Below are 20414 nucleotides of genomic sequence, written 5' to 3' on the forward strand. Positions count from 1 at the left end.
TTGTGATTTCCACCTCTCTCTCCTCTCTAACCGGTTGAGGCAGATGGCCGCCCACTCTGAGCCCAGATCTGTTGGAGGTTTTCCTTCACACTGTAGCCAAGTGCTCACTCTCATGGGATTTGTAGGGTTTTTTAATATGTATATTTGAAGATCATGACCTTACTATGTTGTCTTGAAATTAGTATGTGATAAACAAAACTGAATGAATTATTAAAAAACTCAGGTGGCCATCAACAATAGGCCATACTCAAACCTACATGCAGAAGAAAAACTGCAAAATCTTACAAAAAAAATGTGTACTTTATATTAATACTCTGGTAGAAGCAGCTGCAGTAAAAGTACTAAGCTCAATACTATGAGATGTTTTCCTACTACGTAAATCCATATTTATTCTTTGTATCAATATGGCATTGTATGAGGAATTAAAAGCCATATAGACTCATGTGCTGAAGGTAATGTAATATGTTATAGTAGGACATGAATGTATATAGACTCACACTCATGATACACAGACTGCAGTACTGTACACTGGGACAAGAATATTTACATTGGAGTTACATTGTAGAAATCTGATTTATTCATTTTGTGGAGGAAGAATTGAATTACACAAGCAACAAATGTGACTAAATGCTAAAACTGTCACTTATACCCTTTGTTCTGTATTAAATTCAGTTGTGACCAATGAAGAAAATGAAAATATTGTTGAATGTTTTCTAATATGATTGCAACATCTACACTAATAAAAATGCTTTGGCTATAAATATATTAAGAGTGTAGGTGCTTTAAATGTTTAAGGAACTGTTATATCAATATTGACTTCACATTAAGTCTCACACATTAAAACATGCAGGTGAAACACTGCCCTCTATCTGTTGTTTTGTGCATTTTCTTGTCTACATTCTGAGAGTTGAAGTCATCACAGCTTGATGCAAGATTTGCTTAAAACATCTCCCAATTTTATTCAATCTTACAAATGGTGAAAAACAAGAAAACTTCATTTACAATGGGTAATCTGTTAAAAACTTCAGTCATTTAGGTACATCTCAGTCATAAAACCAGTAATATCAAAGTCTATACAACGTGCATTACTACAGAGGTTTGAAATGGTGGAGTCTAATGGAAAGTGATGAGCACCTATTTGTTTTTGTCTAAATCTAGTTTGTTCAATGGTTGTGTATCCACAGGAGTATTGAGCTTTAAGTTGTAAACAGCTGTGCACTGCAAAGACAACATTTAAGACGTTCCCTTTAAATATCACAATGTGTCAAAATGTTGCAGACACAGCTTTTTGCTGCTACATCCAATTGCCCAGCACCGAATACTTTGATTAAATATGTCAAATTCATGTCAACACAGTCATGGTTTCATGTAGAAAAACATCCACACACGCATTCGTACTTTCACTCACACACTCACCCACGTCACAAATGCAAGCACCGATGAGCAGTGAGGAAGCAGCACACACTCCAGTACGCCTCACTGCCCAGGACACTGCAGTCAGTATGGATGAGATGGTTGCAGAGATAGTAAACAAACACCAACAAAAAATAAACAAAAAAATCCCTGGTTTTAGACAAGTCCTCGCATTCCTTCCTTCAAGACGGGCTCCATCGCTTTTCCTTCATTCCGGCGTCTCTTCGTTCAGCAGGATTACTCGGTGGTGGCCTCTGGACTAGCTGCCGTCTCCGGTTCAGCAGGTGAAGCTTCAGCTGGTTTCTCCTCCTCGGCTGCTGCAGGTGCCGCCGCTGCTTCTGTCTTCACCTCTTCCTCCTCCTTCTTCTCGGCCTTTGGCTCTTCGGCTGCAGCCTCCTTGGTGGCGCCCTCCTCAGCCGCCGCCTCCTCGGCCGGCTTGGCCTCCTCAGAAGCTGCCTCCTCTGAAGCCGCCTTCTCTCCTTCAGCTGCTGCTGCTCCTTCCTCTGCCGCCCCCTCCTCAGACTCCTTCTTGGTCTTCTTAAAGGAGAAGCCGCTCAGCTTGAAGGAGGGTTTCTTGAAGGAGAAGCGCTTCTTCTTCTGTTTGCCGTCCTCGCTGGTGGATGCGCCCTCCTCAGGTTTGGCAGAAGCCTCTCCGTTCGTAGCGGCGTCCTTCTCTCCATTGACTTCGGCGCCCTCTGCCTTCTCGGCTCCTTCTTTCGGGGCCTCCTCAGTGGGTGTGCTGCCGTTGGCCTGGACCTCAGCTTTGGGCTCCTCTGCAGCTGGAGAGGCATCTCCATTGGTCTTGGCATGTCCATTCTCCTGGAAAAAAAATGGAAATTTAAGTTGATTCCTGAGCATCAGATCCTCCTATTAGGAACAAAGTGATTACTGACAATAAAACCTGTGAAAGCTCCAATACTGACCGCAGAAACACAGATGGGGACATTTTCCACTGTCGTTAACATAATTTGCTAACACAGTTACATAATGCTTGGTTGTTTCGCTTACCTTTTCTCTTGTATACTTTGATGTTAACACTAACATTCATTCATTTTTAAGCGTCCTACCTTTAGATTTCTGAGTGTATCACCATTTGCAGATCTTATGTGCTTTAAAAAAGTTCAATATGGAGCATGTAATGATAACCAAATGCCCTAATCGGTCAATATCAGCAATCATGTCACATGCCGAATGGCCACATCTTTACTTTACAGGTTGCTTTTGGAACCTGATAAAAATAGAAACTTGAAGAAATTACATTATTTATGATGGAATAGTGGAATATTTCAGAAACCTCAGATAGAACTCATCACTGGATGATGCAAAGCTACTTAAAAATCTAAAACTTAATATTAAGAATGCATTGCACAATTTGCTGCCATTTGAAACAGTAATTTGCTAAAAAAAAAAAAAAAAAAAAAAAAAAAATGTGCACACATTAGTAGAAGTGGTTTTAAGTGTCTCTTCCTTGAGATGCATTGGTTGTGGTCTTAAAAGGCTGTCACTAATTTATTTTGAAAATTATTTTCCTAAATACACTTAAAAATTGACATGGTAATTTAAGGTTTTTAGTATTAATTTTTCATTTGAATTTGAAATATGAGCTTATTTGTGCTCTGGATGGTCAAAAACCAAGTTCCTTGAAAAATGGAGTATTTTTCCTGTAAGTCACATACAACTGGTGTCAATCAATTAAAAAAAAAAAAAAATCTAATTCACGCATACGGTAAAAACCCCCCCCCCCCAAAAAAAAACCCAGACAGCTAGTGACTGAGGACAGCTCAAAACAACTGTTTTCTTTTAATTGACGCAAGCACACGGAATTGTTTTATTCTAATAAAAAAGTATTGGAAAAAAGCCATTAAATGAAGGTGCTTCACAAATGACCCATCTATTGTGCACATGTATGTGGGTGTGTACACAAGTATTTTAATCTGTGTATATATGTAATATTTGGTTTTCAAATGATATATGAATATAGATCATCTTCATTTTAAGATTTTTCCCCTTTTTTAGTTTTCGTCTCACTGGTATTATGCACAAATTATGTCATTTATGTTCTACAGGCTATATGTTTACAAGTAGACTACATTTTTACATAAATTGCTTTTTGGTTAGCAACAATTCTCAGTTTCTTTGCAATTTCAAACTGTTTTATAGTGGCTTATAATTTATTAGTAATTTTTGCATTTCAAGATACAAATTGAATTTTAATTAACCACATTCTCTAGTAGGAGTGTCTTATTTTGAGACATTTGTCCAAATATTTGGAATTTCAAACATATTTTGATTTGACCATTTCTGCTTGCTCTGTAAATCCAGTCGTGCTGCGATATTTAATCAAAAATCCCTGACCAGTGTTGTAACCAATAGGAAAAAAGCCCTAAAACTGCAGCAACATCTGTTACTAGGACGGTGACGACAGATCAGTGGCTTTCAGCAGTAGGCTAGTCGGTTAGACTGCAGTACCGCCGGGGGCCACGAGGGGGCGCACAGCTCGGCGTGCAATCGATTAAAGCAACAGAGGAATTTGGGGGATTTTTTTTTTTTTCCACCCCTTTCATTTAACGACCACAATAATGAAACAGTTGGATAAATTGGATTTTTAAACACATTTGCCTCTAACATACTCATATATTTGGTTTTTTGTCAGTTTTCAGGGCCATCTGTGCAGAAAACGTGGCTCCTTTCTTGAATCTGACAACAAAGGCGTGGTATCATTTTTTAAGATGGCCATGCCTCAGTGAGAGCGGCCACAAACCCTGCTGTATACAATCCCCCACATCCATTTTCTATTGTTCCAAATGCAAGAAACAGCAACAGGAATGCAACATTTTCATCTAATTTAGACGCTGAACAATAAAGTATTAGATTTGTTTTGCAGCATGAGCTCTTTTCACAATGAGATAAATTTAATTATCATTTGTTGATATAAAAAGGCGTAAATTAATTCGGGATAATCATGTTATTCTGCAAAATAAACTATATTGTCGCCATGCACTGGGTACAATGGATACATGTGGCCACTTTCCCTGAATGCCGGTGTGCGTGTGGATGCGCTACATGGAACATGGAGCACGCCATTAAACGCACCACATCGCCAAATTGAGCCAAAAAGAAATCCAAGCTTAAAGCAATTTGGGTTTTTAATATTCTACATTGTATTTACCTGTCCGTTAGATTTGGCTGCAACAGCCGCGCCTTCCGCCGGCTTCTCCACCGCAGCTTCTTCTTTTCCAGCGGTTTTGGAGATTTGTGCTCCCATGCTTTTTGGTCCAACAAAGGAACCCCAACCGACCGATCAAATGAATGAACAAAGACCGCAAGCTTCCCTTCCCCAAAAACACCAAGTCAGACGCACACACCTTGTTCTCCAAGCCAAGCCCGACACGAGTCCACGCGCAACCGACGCAACCGCAAAAAGACGCGTGAGAAATTGTGGCGAAAAGATGCAAAAAGAAACGCGAATTCTTGCAATTTTTTCCCTCGAGCTGGAGTTTGTAAATGGAGAAATTGGCCCCGCCGCAAATGAGATGCGGAGTACAACGCCCAAGTCCGCTGATGAATGGGCGCTGGGGCTATGACGACAAAGACAGGCCCCGTCCACCAATCACAAGTCCGGGATCAGACCGGTGGGGAGGGGGTCGTGGAGTGGGGAGTCGTGGACAATAGACGAGGAATAACAACATGGCCAGCAACTTATTTTTATATCGACTTTTGAGTGCTAAAAGTGGATGTTTTTCTGGATTAAAGCATCATCCTGGATCCATCAGAGCTGTAGAATCTTTATTATCCAAGTGGACGATTATTTGAGGAGGGAATAAACCACAAATATTGGTTAATTTTGTTGGATTCTACGTGGCGACCAAAGTAGTTTTTGCAGATAAACCAGTTTTTTTACAAAGATTTACATTTTTAATTCGTCTAGTTTGTGAATAGGTCTCATATGGGTGCTTTAATTGTGTTCAGAGGCATCAGTAACATGGATTATTTTAATTATTTAATCTGTTCATCTGTCTTTTCAACATGTATTAAAACCCTCCATCAAGGACCAAATGAAGAAAAGAAAATAATCAACAAAATAAAGAAAATAGACAAAGCACCCAATCTTATTTTAGCATTCAACCATGATCTTCTGATATACCCATTTGGAAATTACAGACAATATTTAAAAAGCAGACTGATCTTCCTTGATTATTTATTTATTTATTTATTTATTGGGGACAATGTAGTGAAACATAGTGGACATATAGAACATTTGATGGTCTGCACAAAGCGTAGGTCTATATATCATTCGTTATAATTTGCAGAGAAATACATCTACAATACAAATAACAACATAGAATCTGTATAAACAAACAAACAGTATACAAGCATATTCACATTTACCACATCATGCTCAAAGAAAAGAGATTAAAAAAAGGAAAAAAAAAAAACAAATAAACTCCAATTTCACCAAACATTGTACATTTCAGAAGTGGGTACATTCTTGTTTTGTTTTCAGTCATTTCATAACCTTTGTTGTGAATGTTTTGACATCTGTTAATAGTTTTATTTCATTTGTGTTCCAGATGTGACTGTCCTCTGACTGTTTAAATATGGGATATTTTACAGTTCTTGTTGTCAGAGCTCCTGGTTCTGTCTTTGGATGAAACCACTAAGTGGCTCTGGTGCTGATTTATTAATACATTTGTGAATTCATTTAAGCTTTCAAAAAAAAAAAAAAAAAAAGTTATAATTGTCCAGGATGTGACAGTGGTACCAGAGAATTGGCTTTTTATCCATAATTTCCACAGCTTGTTTTATTAAAGCCCTTCAGCCACGGTGCAATTGAAGAAAAATGATCTGAATGTTCAAAATGTTAAAAGCTACTAGTACTGTTGTTTTCACCACAGCTTCTTCTTCACGACTGAGTTCCATAATGGGTCTTATGAAGGTATAAAGTTAGTATCTTTACTGCAGATAGTTACAACACAAACCGTACAGAAAATGGATATGATTTGTAGTTTTACTGACTGTTTTTTGTCTAAAAACAGAGCTAAACTAACCGAACTGTAAAGTAAACAGCCAATGCAATGTGAAGATTATAAGACACAGTGTTATTTTCAATGTTTTGGTTTGAAGGAAAAAACTTGATGATACTATAATAGGGATGTGTCTATTATGAGTTTCATTCTTTATTCAGTGAGTGATGCAGTCTGTGGAGATGTAACAGAAATTTAGTCTGTTCTGGTACATAAATTCCCTCTGCTGTTGATAGTCCAGAATATCTGTACATAAAACCCCTTTAACCCTTAAAGACCCAAACAGCCACCGTTGACCAAAACCATCTACTGATCTGAAATGTTTAATACCTGTTGATCCACTAATCCTATCAATACATGCAAATAATTGGTGTAAAATACAGTTTGTCATCTTTTCATTGTCATCAGATATGACCTATTTGGACGTTCAGAGGGTCTGTAGTTACCGTGGAAACGCCATCATCTTCTACAATATTGATTCACCAGTAAAACCCATGGAGTTTGATCAATGGCTGGATGGAGACACTGGGTTTATGTTCAGTTAATGAGAGATTTTGCTGAAAAAGTCACTTTTTCTTCATTTTCCTCTGTTTTGATCTAATAACCTATGAATTTACTTTGAGTTTTCATGAACAACTAAATTAAGTACAGGAAATTAAATATAGGAAAATACATCATTTACAGTGAAAAGTGAGACAATTTTAGGATAATATTATAATAAATGGTGATAAATCACTTAAGAAAGGTTAGATAAAGAGAAAAATAAGTTGGGAACTGCACAAAAGTAGCACTGGGTCTTTATGGGTTAAGTCAAAGTCCTGTACAGGTTCCATGAACAGGAAAATTAACTCTAGAGATTAAAACCAGGTTGTAAGTATTTTTTCAGGTTATGACACTTCCGCTTTGGCCTTGTCTTTCAGCCCTGGAGGTTAAAGCTCAATGAAAAACCTACAGCTTTCTGTCCTGAGCTGAGCCCCCTGTGTTTTAAGACCCTAACAACGCCTCTGATTGTGTGTGTTTACCCCCTCTCCCCACCCCACTCCACATACTGTACGTCCCATCACTAAACAGACATCCTCTGTAACTAAAAGTCCCTGTGACCACAACTTCTCTCATCCCTCCTCTTGCATAATAGCGTCTTGTCTGCTGCTTGCAGCTGGAGCATCCCAGTGACCCAGATATAATGAGACTTTCTGGCCCTGTTCAGCTCCAGCCTGCAGTGCTCCGACTCCACCAGCAGCCACACGTCTCCTCTCTTTGCCATCATCGTATGACCCACATCACCATGGTTACCGGTCCAAAATGGCTCAGAGAGAGAGAAAAAAAAAAAAGAAAGACACAGACTGTGGGCTTTAACGATCATCATGACTCCTGGTTATGGAGACTGAAGGGTGAGAGTGAGTTCAAAACTCAGCAGCACAGACAACAATTGAGGATTAGGGTGACTTCTCCCCCCACACACCCCTCCCTGATCCATCAGGCTAACTAGGACACACTCATTGTTGTGATATTCAGATGACATGCAAAGCTTTAATTATTATTGTGTGAGCTGCTGTGAATATGTAAACAGGGGGACAAAGCGGCACGGAGCAGACGTCTGCATACAAAGGTTTCATTTATACGAAGAAATATCCTGGATCAAGTGTGTGTTGAAGGTCTGAATTAATTAAATAATAAAGTTACATTATTTTCATTTAAATGTCCAATATATTCACTGCCTGTTCATATTGACAGCAACTAAGAAGCTGACAGTTCAGTTATAGAGCAGAAATAATCTATTATTTAGTTAGACATTTAAAGAGATCCTCAAGCACAACAGATAATCAATACAAATGATCAATAATGTAAATAACCATAGATCTAGTCTCATATGATATAAATGTTGGATTATCTATTGCTCAAATCGAAAGGCCAGGGTTGACGGCTGAAGATAAAAAAAAAAAGCAAACTGTGATTTATGTGACTCAAATCTGTTTTTTTGTTTGTTTGTTTTTATTTTTTTTGTGTCACATGGGATCTGATCTTTTCAGTTCTGATTTGTTCCAGATCTTTATGTGTTCCTAAATTACAGGTCAATGTAGATTATTATTGATAAAGGAAACAGAAATTTATAACTAAAGTTTTAAAGTAAAATGAAAATCTTGGTTTTAATTGTTAAAAAAACAAATGTTTTTAAACTGACTGTCAAAATCAAGCAAAGAAAGTACAATTCAATAATATTTTCAAATATGTTTAATATCTGTTTTCACTGTGAACTACAAGGAAAAGAAATAAAACTAAAGGTACTAAAGTAAACTTCACATTCTAAAAAGCCATTTTAACCAAATGACAAGAAAAAAATCTGAAGTTCAAGAAAATTACATAACCTCCTGTATGTTTTACCACAATGGCCAGTGTGCAGGGCTGAAAAAATGTGTTTGTGCATTTAACCCATAAAGACTCACACATCCAAACTCTTTCACTGGTCTAAACTGTTTAATACTTATTGATCCACTAATCCTATCAATACGTGTAAATAATTGGTGTAAAATACAGTTTGTCATCTTTTCACGGTCATCAGATATGACCCATATGGACGTTCAGAGGCTCCGTTGTGAACATGAAAACTCTGTCATCTTCTACAACAGTAATTCACCAGTAAAACCCATGTACTCTGATAAATGACAGTGGATGGAGATACTTGTTTTCTGTTCAGTTAATGACTGAAAAAGTCACTTTTTTCTTCAGTTTCTTCTGTTTGTAATATATTAACCCTTAATTTTAATCTGAGTTTTTTATTAACATCTACATGATCAGTTAAATAAATATAACAAAATACATGATTTTTACTGAAATGATGCAAAACACAGAGGATAATATTACAATAAGTGGTGATAAATCACTTCAGAAAGGATAAATTTAGAGGAAAAAATCATATAGGAACTGTGACAAAAATAGCGTTGGGTCTTTATGGGTTAAAGTTTAGCAAAAAAAAGCACCTAATGGTGAATCATGAAAAAAAGATTTATATTCTGTGTAAGATCGACAATGCATAAATGGCTTTAGACTGATGATTAGTGCAGTGTTCAAAATAATAGTTATTCTTTTCCATATGTTTTTCTTAAGTTTTCTGACAAAGACACAGAAACTAAAGAGTGACATGTGGTTCAGGAGGCGTAGGTTACAGAACCCAGAAAAAAGATAAACCTGAATGTCAGCTCCAATAATCAGCTAAGACCATAAATCAGTCTATCTTTATCAAATCAGATACAGATGTGATTTTTTTACAACGTGACCTGAGCCTGAACATGTCATGTCAGAATTCATGCAACTCTTACATCAGTCCAGATCGACGTTCATTCATTACACATGCACTGCAGGAGCCACACAGTGGAAAATGAGTCTCTTTTTATTCATTCTTGTCCTTGTCATCATCTGTCTTCCATTGCACGTCAGCTTATAAATGAAACTGTAAATGTTGACTTCAGTACAACAGTACACTGTGTCTTTGTCCTTGTTGTTTTGTGCATTTGTGCAGGAATCTGATATTATTCACAAGTGTCCCTGAGCAAATGGGTGACCTCTGAATTACGTGCTGCGTACAAATAGCTTTCTTTATATGTTTACTGAATATTCCAGGAAACATATTTCAGTATGCTTGATTCTGAACCTGCAATAAGTTTTATGTTTTTATTGGTTTTAGTGTTAATTTGAGTTTTTCATGTCTTAAGAAAATGGCTGGATGAAAAAAATGTGTGACTTCAAATATGACACAATTACCTATTGTTTCTTAAGGTTCAAGATTGATCAGCTATTTCATTGTTTTGCAGCATGAAACACTTACATTTTTTTATAACCAGATTTAGTCTGTTTTATCTGCTGTTATTTGTTTTACATCTTTGCAGTTTTTGTTTTCATTTCTTCTGAAATGTAACTATACTACAAAAAATACTACACAATATAATGTTATTGTTAGGGCTGTCAAAATTAACGCAGATTAATCCATCATCATGATTAATCTGATCAAAAATTTTAATGCAACCCATCTGCAGCACAGAATGACTCTGAAAGTCTCTGCCAACGCATTTGGTTCAGTTTGTCCAAGTAGCGTTAGTGTCGTGCATGTGCAAATGGGCAGTTGATCCAGTAGTGACAGGCAGCAGAACCAGCCCATAAAAATGGAAGACAGTAAACAGCATGTTGGCCCAGAAATATGAATACAAAAAAACCCAAGATGGAACAGTCGACCGACAAAGTATTAACCACACTCTGCAGGAAGGAGTTTTCTTTTCACTGAAGCACTTCCAAATTAAAATACCACATTAATGCAAAGCATTCGTTAGTCAGTGACTCTGCTAGCACTTCGGCTAATGTGTTGCCCAGAGTGCGACAAACCCGTTAAATGCATATATATTCTCTTCTTTCTTGAGTCTGTTTGCTCATTCAAAATAAAACGTAATTAATATAGATTAAAAATAAATTGTATTTAATGGTGATTAATTGAAATTAATCCACAGCAACCCTGTGATTAATCTGATTACAAATTTTTATCGTTTGAGAGCACTAGTTATTGTTTCTTTACTTGAGTAGCTTATATAGTCAACTAACTAAGTGAATGTGGAGTGTTCAGTAACCAACCAGCTGCAAAACTGGAGGAATGTGATGTAAGTGAAGGTCAAATGTCAACCTTGTGGTTTATAATACATTCCTGAGGAGGTTAAATCACTGAAAATCCTTGTAAAGCTTCAATATATTGTAGGACTGTTCTCTTTGTGGGTAAACATGTTACAATTTCTTTCTTTCTACCAAAGTGAAACAAAAATCTGAATATTAAGGGATACTGAGGATGTGATATTTTGTTAAAATGAGTTAATCTGGAGCTTTTCTTCATACTTTACATGAAGGTTTCTGTGTCAGTGGTTTGTAAACCCAACACAAACCAACAGCCGGTGATTTCACTGATCGCCTTCAGGCAGAGACTGAAACACCAGCTGTTCACTTTACAACAACTAAACTAACACACATTCACACACTCCGGGGGAAACTGTTGAATATGGTCGAATGAAACAAAGACCAAACCCAAATGTTCAGGAATATTGTTTTAGTTTTAAATTTGAGGCGTTGTCTTTTTTTTTTTTTTTTTTAACCTGGTCTCTTTTTATTTTTTAAGAGTAAGATATAAGAAGCCCTTGGCGTTTACAGAAATAAGTCTCGCTCTGTTTTTTTTTTTTTTTTTTTTTTTTTTTTTTTAATCAATCCGACCCAAAGAAGAGGAGGGGTCTCACTACACATTGTAATCCGACATTGGAGGAAAATAGTGTCAATCAACACTCGGGGTCGGTGTGGATCCGCATCAGCCGTACGCAATCACAGCTGCGTCAAAATAGAGGCACGTAAACCGGAACATAAATCTGCACTGGCACACCAAAATAAAAGCATGGGAATAGCAGTCAAATACTGAAGCAGCAGTAGGGAGGATTTACCACATGATGAGTAGAAGTATTAAATGAAATATGTTTTGGGTGTTTTTCTTAATGAATATAAATAGTTTTAAAAACAAAGTGTACACTGATATATTTCATTGATAAAAATGAGAGACAGGCATGTTCTCCACCTGCTGCTGAAAATAAAGTACAGAAATACAGAACCTGGATAAAATAAATGCATAATAAACAAAAGAATAACAAAGCTAATGATAAGAAAGAATAAGTAGTTGAATAAGAATGAGAACTACACTCATATGCTTTCATATTAAATCAGATTAAATTAAAATGTACAACAAACCAAAAATGAGACAAAATCTAAAAATTAACTATAATCAACAAAACCAGCACTAAATAGGTACATGAATAACCACAAAGTTGATTTAAAAAACGATTAAACAATCATTAAATTAACAAAATAAACAAAAATCAACTAGGTAAGCATTATACAACCACAAAATAAACATTAAATGAACAATGTAAACAAACAAACAAAACAAGCCCCGAATGAGCACAAAAACACACTAAATCCACAAAACAAGCATTTGTTCAAGAAAATGAACAAAATCAGTATTAAAAATGTACAAAATCAACAAAAATCAGCAAAACAAGCACTACAGCAGCACAAAAGTAAGGACTGAAACAGCAGAAATGAAAAAAAAAAAAAGGACATTAAATAACTACAGGAATAAACACAGAATCAATGAAATATGGCTCATATAAGCATTGAATTAATAAGAATGAACAAAACACACATTAAACAAATAAAGCAAGCATCAAATTAGTGAAATGAACAAAAAGCAACAAAATATGCACTGGCCTACATAACCACAAAATAAGGACTAAATAAACGATTAACAAAGTAGACTCTAACATAAAGTCCACAAAAATACACAAAGCAAGTCTTAATGAGCCCAAAAACAAACAGTAAATCCATAAAACAAGAATTAAATGAACAAAGTAAGCATGAAATGAGCACAACATGAGAACAAAGACAAACAGATCTGCAAATTCATCAAAATAATCACTGACTTAACTCTACGCAGTGTTCGTCTACTTATTTCACTGTGAAAAATACTATTAAACGGTATAATTATGATGTTTAAAGTTCTACAAACGCAAATGATGGTTTCCATACCGTCCCTCGGACCTGGCTTTTGGACTAGTGGGTTTATTTCTGAAGGAGTCTCCGGAAGCGCCGTGCGTAACGGACGTCAGCCTGACGCGCCATCGCCGTCGTCATCGTCTGTACGCACGGCGGCGGCGACAGGGGCTCCTCAATCGGTAGGGAAGGGTGTCCCACTGCTGCTCTCTGAACGCGAATAAAAACACCAGCAGAGAGGAGAAAATAGCGCTGAATTGTCCCACAGAAGTGCCGCTGGAAACTCCGATGGATTAATCTGAATTTTCTTCGGTAAGCACGTTTTATTCCAGTGTTGAATCCAATTGGTGCACCCGCCTTGTCCCCTATTTTGCGCTGCTGTGGACTGCGAGATAGATTCATCTCGAGAGAGAGAGAGAGAGAGAGGGAGAGAGAGAGAGGAGAGGAGATACATAACATAGTGGAATCGCTGCATTCAAGCCTGTATTTACTCCAGACAGTCTGCAGTTGTAGCTTTACGCATTTAACAGTGAACTTTGTTGACAGAAGCTGGTTGAAGGCGCAGAGAGTGGCGGTGGTGGTGAATGTGGATGATGTTTTGCAGTGATTCTAGAGAAGAGGCTCTTGTTGCAGCAGCGGGGATGGATGCGCTGCAGAACAGAGCTGACCACTGAGGCCATGCAAACACACAAACGCCACACACAACAGGCCTGAAAACAGCACCATGTTGATTTCACCCCAAAATAATTGTCATATGCTCTGAGCTAATTGCATTGGCACGCTGTTAAATATCCAATTAAAGCTGTCCTAATCGGGTTATCTGATGGGTGTCTGGAGGTGCAGCCATCCATCTTGTAGGCAAACACTGGGGGTGATACAGGCTACTGTTGTGCAGCTCACATCCAACCTCAGTTTATCCATAAGTTGGGTACTGACAAGCACAGGGACAATGTTATTTATGGACTCAGGCAGCCTGGAGCTGCAGGATTCAGCCAACTCTTCTCCACAAATGACTGCACAATTGGCATGCGTGATGTGTTAAATGTGAATGAAAAGGGTCATATATTATGGTCCATGACCGTATTTCCTCAGGCCTCATCAGTGCATACAGTGAGTTCATAGACTGACTGATACTAGGCCTGCAGGGTATGTGGACAGTGTGCCATGTGACAGGACATTATTCAGGTTAGGGATGATGATGTGACATAATAAATAAATAAACAAACACTGAAGTCTGACTGATAACCATACACCTTCTGTAGGGATGTAACGATATGAAAATTTCATATCACGGTTATTGTGACCAAAAGTATCATGGTTATCATTATTATCACGGTATTGTTGAAATGTGCTCAAAATGTTCAAAAAGTACTTATACACACACTGAAATAATTTAACCAAGTTGTATTCTGAAAAAAAAAAAAAAATCTAATAAAATAATAGGCACAATGTACTTTCTGTTGGCAGAAACATTCAAATATTAACATGTAAACATCAAACATACAAATGTGCACTAAAGATGGCACCTTATGGCCATTGTTTGACCATTTTCCATATCAAGTTTGAGTTGTTTTAGGGTCTCTCTCTCTTTCTCTTTCAAAGGGCGGTAATCAAACACGGTTATCATGATAATTAGAATTTAAATAATAATACTAACTGTTGGGAATTTTACCGCGGTTTATCGTTATACCGGTAATCGTTACATCCTAACATTCTGGTGCCACTCTTGGAATGATTAGTTTTGATTATTTTGATATTTTGAGCATGCTTTTACTTAAAAATGACAAACACAGCAATTAAACTGAGAGTTAATTTATTTAGGGCAGGGTGGTATCTCTAAAAATGTCTGTAATAATATTGATGTTCACAGTAAATGTTTTGAAAATCTGTTTGGTCCTGAGAAGAATTTTAAGAAACTAGACTTTTATCTATATTCTCAAACTCTTCCTCATGATGAGAACATAACAAACCCATTTCAGAAATCTAGAGTTACATCACTTAACTGTTAGATGTTAAAATGTTAGGTCAACATCAGTTATGCATTAGAAAAAATAAGCAAAGCAACAAATACATTAACATTTGTTAGTTGAGCTGTCGATGAAAATAAAATAAACCCAAAAGAAAAACATGCTGGTATATGCCAAAAACTGAAGTAATGAAATAGGTAGAAATTGTCATCATGTTGGTGGTTAATCAGCAAGTTTTTGCTTCTATTATTTCTCTGTGGTGTTTTGATGTTTTGTCATGCTCTATACTACATGAATAGAACATTATTTATCTGTAATATTTTACAAAGTATATCAGATTTCTTCATATTTCATTGATGGTAAAAGTATGATTTCTCTGCCAGTACCAACAGATCCATTAGCTGCTGTGGAGTTCCCATGAAATATGTTGTTACTGAGGTGAGATACTTGGAACACATGAAGTAAATAGATTTTATATATCTGTATCTGATATTAAAGGTTCAATTTGTAAACATGGGCATGCGTGTCTATGAGGTGTTGGAGTCTGTTTTGTGCTCGGAGCTGGTCATTTGTGGACCAGCTAGTAGCGAACTTCATTTCTAAGGTAACTATGTCCTGTAAACTTATATCTATGTACAGTTTGGTTTTGTTTTCCAGGGAAAGCATTATCGAAGTTCAGAAACTCTTCAGTATCTGCCCCGTTCCTCTACAGTGGTCACATTGTGGGGCACACTGCCTACATTAATGAAACTAGCTAATGTCATTGTAATAGGAAACTGTATCGAGGCAAAGAAGTGAAAGTCTTTCCGACAACCACTCATCATGGTGAAGATGTAGCTCAAAACAAAAACACTGGCTTCACTTCTTATCAGAATTGTTTGACAGTAGCAGAGTATGGATAAAGAAATAAGAGGAAGTAGACCAAACTGTGGCCTTTTTGGAAACATCTTTCAGTCTGACATGGCGAGAAGTAGCTCTGCAGCAATGGATCAATCTTCTCTCGGTTCTCAGAAAACCAGGGTTCCAACAGGTTTCTACAAGTTAAATTAAAGACTTTTTAAGACTACTTGGAACAGACTTTAAGGCCCATTTCGCAGCCTATTTCACGACCATGGTGGCAAAAATTTGTGACTCCTAGAATTTAGAAAAATGTGTTCATTTACTCCAACGCCTTGATTCCTGCCATTACAAGTCATTTCTCACCGGCGGCTGCAAAGTTAGCAATAACTTGTTCCTAATTTCTTTATAAGTTGTCGAGTTGAAACAGGTGGAACTTAGACTCACATTATTTTCTTTGTAGCTTGGACATTTCCCATACACATTTAAACACAATACAGTGAACAGGTTTATGTCAACTTAACTTAAGACCTACCATATCAAATTCAATATCCTTTAAAGACTGTTTTCAAAGTATTAAATGCAGATTTGTAAATTCAAGACTTTTTAAGAACCTGCAGGAACCGTGGAAAACACTATCTACCGTTAGCTAACATCTACAAACAATCAGCTACCGACACAAAAACAGACTCCAGCACAAACTTTACAACTTTTACGTATTTTTGTCTTTCATATCAGCTCTAAACTACTATTCCCCCAGCTGTTTGTCAGTTCCACGAGGAATCTTTAACCTCCTTTGCTCTAGACCTGCTACTTCATAATTTCCAGTGGATTATTAAGGTGACCATTGCCCTTCTTTGGCAGAAGAGTTGGAAAGAACCATTTAAACCCCCAACACAGACTGACAGGCAGAAGCAGCAAGAATCTGATCCTCTTTCTTGGAAAAAAAAAAAAAAAAAGTTAAAAAGTGTTAGTTCAGGTTTTTCTAATTTGCCCTTTTCTCCACTTTGGAAAATGTTCATATGTGGGTCTCGGATCTTGCTGACTGAATGGACTTACTCATTTACAATAGGCTCAGTGATTTAACAACATGACTCAACATACTTAACAGTGAACATTGTGACACCAAAACACCAGTTAGGCTTAAGCCCACACATACATACTGTATAAAGCTCAGCTGTGGGTTTTATAACTAGGTCTTTTCATTCACTACATGAAAAATGCTTTGAAAGCCAAACACTGCATTGCATTGTGTAGATAATCTTGTAGCTGGCTGAAATGTAGTCATTGTCTTGTTGTTGATACACTGAATGAACTCACTTGTCTGACACAAGCAAATATTGTAACTATTCAGAGAATGGCAGCCATTAGGAAGAGATTGTCAGAGTTGTACCAAATCCAGTAAACACACCAGTGGGTTTCAGATGTATTCAAATAGCACACAAGTAAGACTATCCTCTGTCTATCTATTGTTTGTGAAATGCTGGATTTTGGAGTTGAATAAGGTCACAGCAAGTGTGAGTTCTGTAGGTGGGCTGCAGGAGGTTTGACGTTGTTTGGTGCTGTGGCAGTGATTGAAATGCAAAGGGTCTCTGCTCTAAATGAAACACTGTCTTGTCGAAGCTGAATTACAAAATGACTGCATTCTGGAGGGACGTGTAAGTTCATTGGGTTAAGTAGGAAAGACAATTATGTGTGTGTTGGCTAATTATGCAATGCAGTCCCACTCCACAGTGAAATACAAAAGGCATAAATGATTTTCTTAGTTTTTTTTTTTTTTTTTTAAGAAGCTTGACGTTAACACTAGGGATGCATCAATACTAATACCAGTATTGATACTCAGTGTGTGTACTTGTACTCATACTCATAAAAGTACTCCAACACAATCACACCGATACCACTTACGTCGGTGTGACATTCGCAATTAAGTGCAGCAGGTACACAGCAGAGGAATAATGTCAGCAGTGTGGAGATTTTTCAAAATAAATGACGGTGACAACAGTAACGCTGACTTCAAGTAATGTTAAAGACACAGACTGATACGGACAGAGCATTCTGTCCATCCTCTGCGTACATTCCATCCGTTTTCCAGGTGCTCACAGATGCGTACCCAGATGGAGAATACCACCAGGAACTGTGGAGGTAGAGGATCTGTTCAAAGAGCGACTGTGCGAGTTAGTTAAAAACTATTGACAGATTTATGACAACTACCCTCATCACTATCAACATTAGTATCCACATTAGTATTACCTCCTCTGTCGACCCATGTTTATTATTATTAACTTTCTTCTTCTCAAAAAACTTTACTTTTCTTTGTGGTATTCGGTCAGTATGGTTAATTAACAACGGCGCCCCCTGGTAGGTTGATTGAGAAACACTCATTCCAACTCATTAAATGTCAGTAGCAGCACTTTGTTACAGTCAGACTAATGACAAAGACAATAAATAGCATTTTCAAAGGTAACTAAGAACTGTAATGGTATTATTAAGTACTCATATCGGTACTCGGTATCGGCAAGTACTCAAATGTAAGTACTTGTACTTGTACTCGGTCTGGAAAAATGGTGGTATTGGTGCATTCCTAGTTAACACATTTCAGCAGTCTGACCAGGACGACACACTGTCCTGACACATGATGAAACCTCTTTAATCTCAGGCTACGATGCAAGTCAGAGCATCAGCATTAAATGTGGTTCACCTGTAACGGTGTAGATGTAAAAAATGAATTTTTTGGGATTGAGCGGTAACAAAAGTGGTATTTATGAGTACGGGAGCAAATCCAAAGTCGAGGCGAAGGAGGAGAGTGTGGACCCGGTTGGGACTCGTGGAAAAGAGGCCAGTTATGCAAAGAAAGTTTGAGTGTAGTATTTTTAGTAAGGATGCACCGATTCCAAAATTCTTGGCCAATACTAATATTTAAAATGATATCATGGATGATAGCCAACGTTAATACCAACGTTGCTTTTTTTCTTTCTTTCTCTTTTTTTTTTTTTTTTGCTATTTATCCCCAATAACAAATAAATCATCCTAAATATAAAATACTTACCACTATAAAGTCTTTCAGCCCTTCATCACATGAACTTTGAACACAGATTCAAACATGCTAATTCATGAAAAAACTTTAACATAACACAAATGAAAATACATTAAAAGACATGCACTCATATTGGCTGATACGTCTGTGTGTCCCTAATTTTTAGCTACATAAACTGTATATCGTGTTACCAAAAATGAAACTGGTCACTTTTGGACTTGTTTTCAGTTCACCAATATCCACCTGTAAAGCTCACAGTGAAACATAGGTTCACTGTTATTTGGCCCTGACCAAGGATATCGCCCCATTTTCTTATCTTTTATCTGGGAAAGCCTAAAATTGCACAGTATAGGCTATACTCAGGCATTACAGAAGATAAGAAACAAGTCATTATTGATAAAAGCCTGGAGTGCATTTCTGCTGAGACATGAAGACATTTTCAGTATATGCAAATACATGTGAGACACAGTATATCATATATGCCTATTGTACAACGTATAAAATATGTCATTTCGTAGTGGTATTGGATAATATTTTTGTTAAAACACTACTTGTCACTACTTGTTTAATGATGCCACATGTTGACATGGAAGTATTTTCACTGTGTAGCTATGTTAAAGAGGTGGTTTCATGATAGTTGTCAAATTTTGTAAAATGCAGTGAGTAAATACCAAATTCCTGTTCATTTTTGCTTTTTATGCTTTCTTCTTTAGCTACACAGATCTCATGATGTCTGAGTGTCACCATTAAACAGTAAACTGGTAGAGAAATGTGCAACCTTTGGCCTCAGTATAGTACAATACATTATAGATATAATGCCATGAGATATATTACTGTATCGATACTTGTACCTACCCCTGTTTCTTCACCTGTCAGTTTCTTTTGATGAATTGAATGCTCAGAATATAAAATGTCCAAAACCGGTGATAAATTCCTGCCAGAAGTTGATGTCTTTCAATTGCTGGTCTGACTGACCATCAATAATCTGGATCAGAGGAAGCAAATCCTCTGAGTCGAAAGGATTATTTTAGTGACTATTTTTGTAGTTTTACCACAAAATTAATTTACAGGACTAATTTATAATGAGAATTGTTATTGATTCATAGTCTGTAGATTAATATATCTGGTGATCACATTGTTTCCATGCATCAGACTCACCATATGTGTGTTTCTCAGGCCTGACTGAGTCTCTGCTGTTTAATCCATCGGTTAGACAGCATGACCCTGACATGTCTGTCCTTTTAATTTACTATATTGATCTCTGTGAGTATCTCATTATGGCTCCCAGTGCTCTGTGTGTGTGTGTGTGTGTTATTGTAGATGATTAACACTTGTGGCTTTACAGCATCAAAATAAAGGCTTTCATTCTGGGAGATTAATTTCTACATCATGTTGTTGATGTAGTAGCATTAACTCTGCTGTTACTTTGCGTTCAGGTGATATTGGCCTCTTCATTTTGTTTCATTGTTCACTTCCTGACGCGAAGGCATCCTACAGCAGCGTTGACAAATACTTGTCGACAGATTTGGCCAGACATCAAAGTTGGCTTTCAGTCTGCATCTGGAGGCAATTGAG

General features: G+C 37.1%; 2 protein-coding genes across 2 annotated transcripts in view; one reads left to right on the top strand and one right to left on the bottom strand.

Annotated features, from left to right (window-relative positions):
* Window positions 1-934: 934 nt before the first annotated feature.
* Window positions 935-4956, bottom strand: marcksb (myristoylated alanine-rich protein kinase C substrate b). Its single transcript, XM_030127436.1, has 2 exons — window positions 4583-4956; window positions 935-2232 (listed from the first exon to the last, which is right to left on the bottom strand). Exons 1-2 carry the CDS (start codon window positions 4676-4678, stop codon window positions 1651-1653), a joined length of 678 nt encoding a protein of 225 aa, XP_029983296.1. The 5' UTR covers window positions 4679-4956; the 3' UTR covers window positions 935-1650.
* Window positions 4957-13156: 8200 nt separating this feature from the next.
* fyna (FYN proto-oncogene, Src family tyrosine kinase a) overlaps window positions 13157-20414 on the top strand; it is a 48487-nt gene continuing 41229 nt past the window's right edge. The window contains exon 1 of the mRNA XM_030126933.1: window positions 13157-13313. The gene's annotated coding sequence lies outside the window, so the exon portion shown is untranslated. The remainder of the gene's footprint in view (window positions 13314-20414) is intronic.

The sequence above is a fragment of the Sphaeramia orbicularis genome, chromosome 22 (assembly GCF_902148855.1).
Source record: "Sphaeramia orbicularis chromosome 22, fSphaOr1.1, whole genome shotgun sequence".
Taxonomy (NCBI): domain Eukaryota; kingdom Metazoa; phylum Chordata; class Actinopteri; order Kurtiformes; family Apogonidae; genus Sphaeramia; species Sphaeramia orbicularis.

What these genes read in the sequence shown, in the direction of transcription:
- marcksb (XM_030127436.1), bottom strand. Translation starts at nt 4,678, where the DNA reads ATGGGAGCACAAATCTCCAAAACCGCTGGAAAAGAAGAAGCTGCGGTG. An exon ending in CAGCCAAATCTAACGGACAG is followed by an intron (nt 2,233 to 4,582) that starts GTAAATACAATG and finishes TTTTTTTTCCAG; the next exon opens with GAGAATGGACATGCCAAGAC.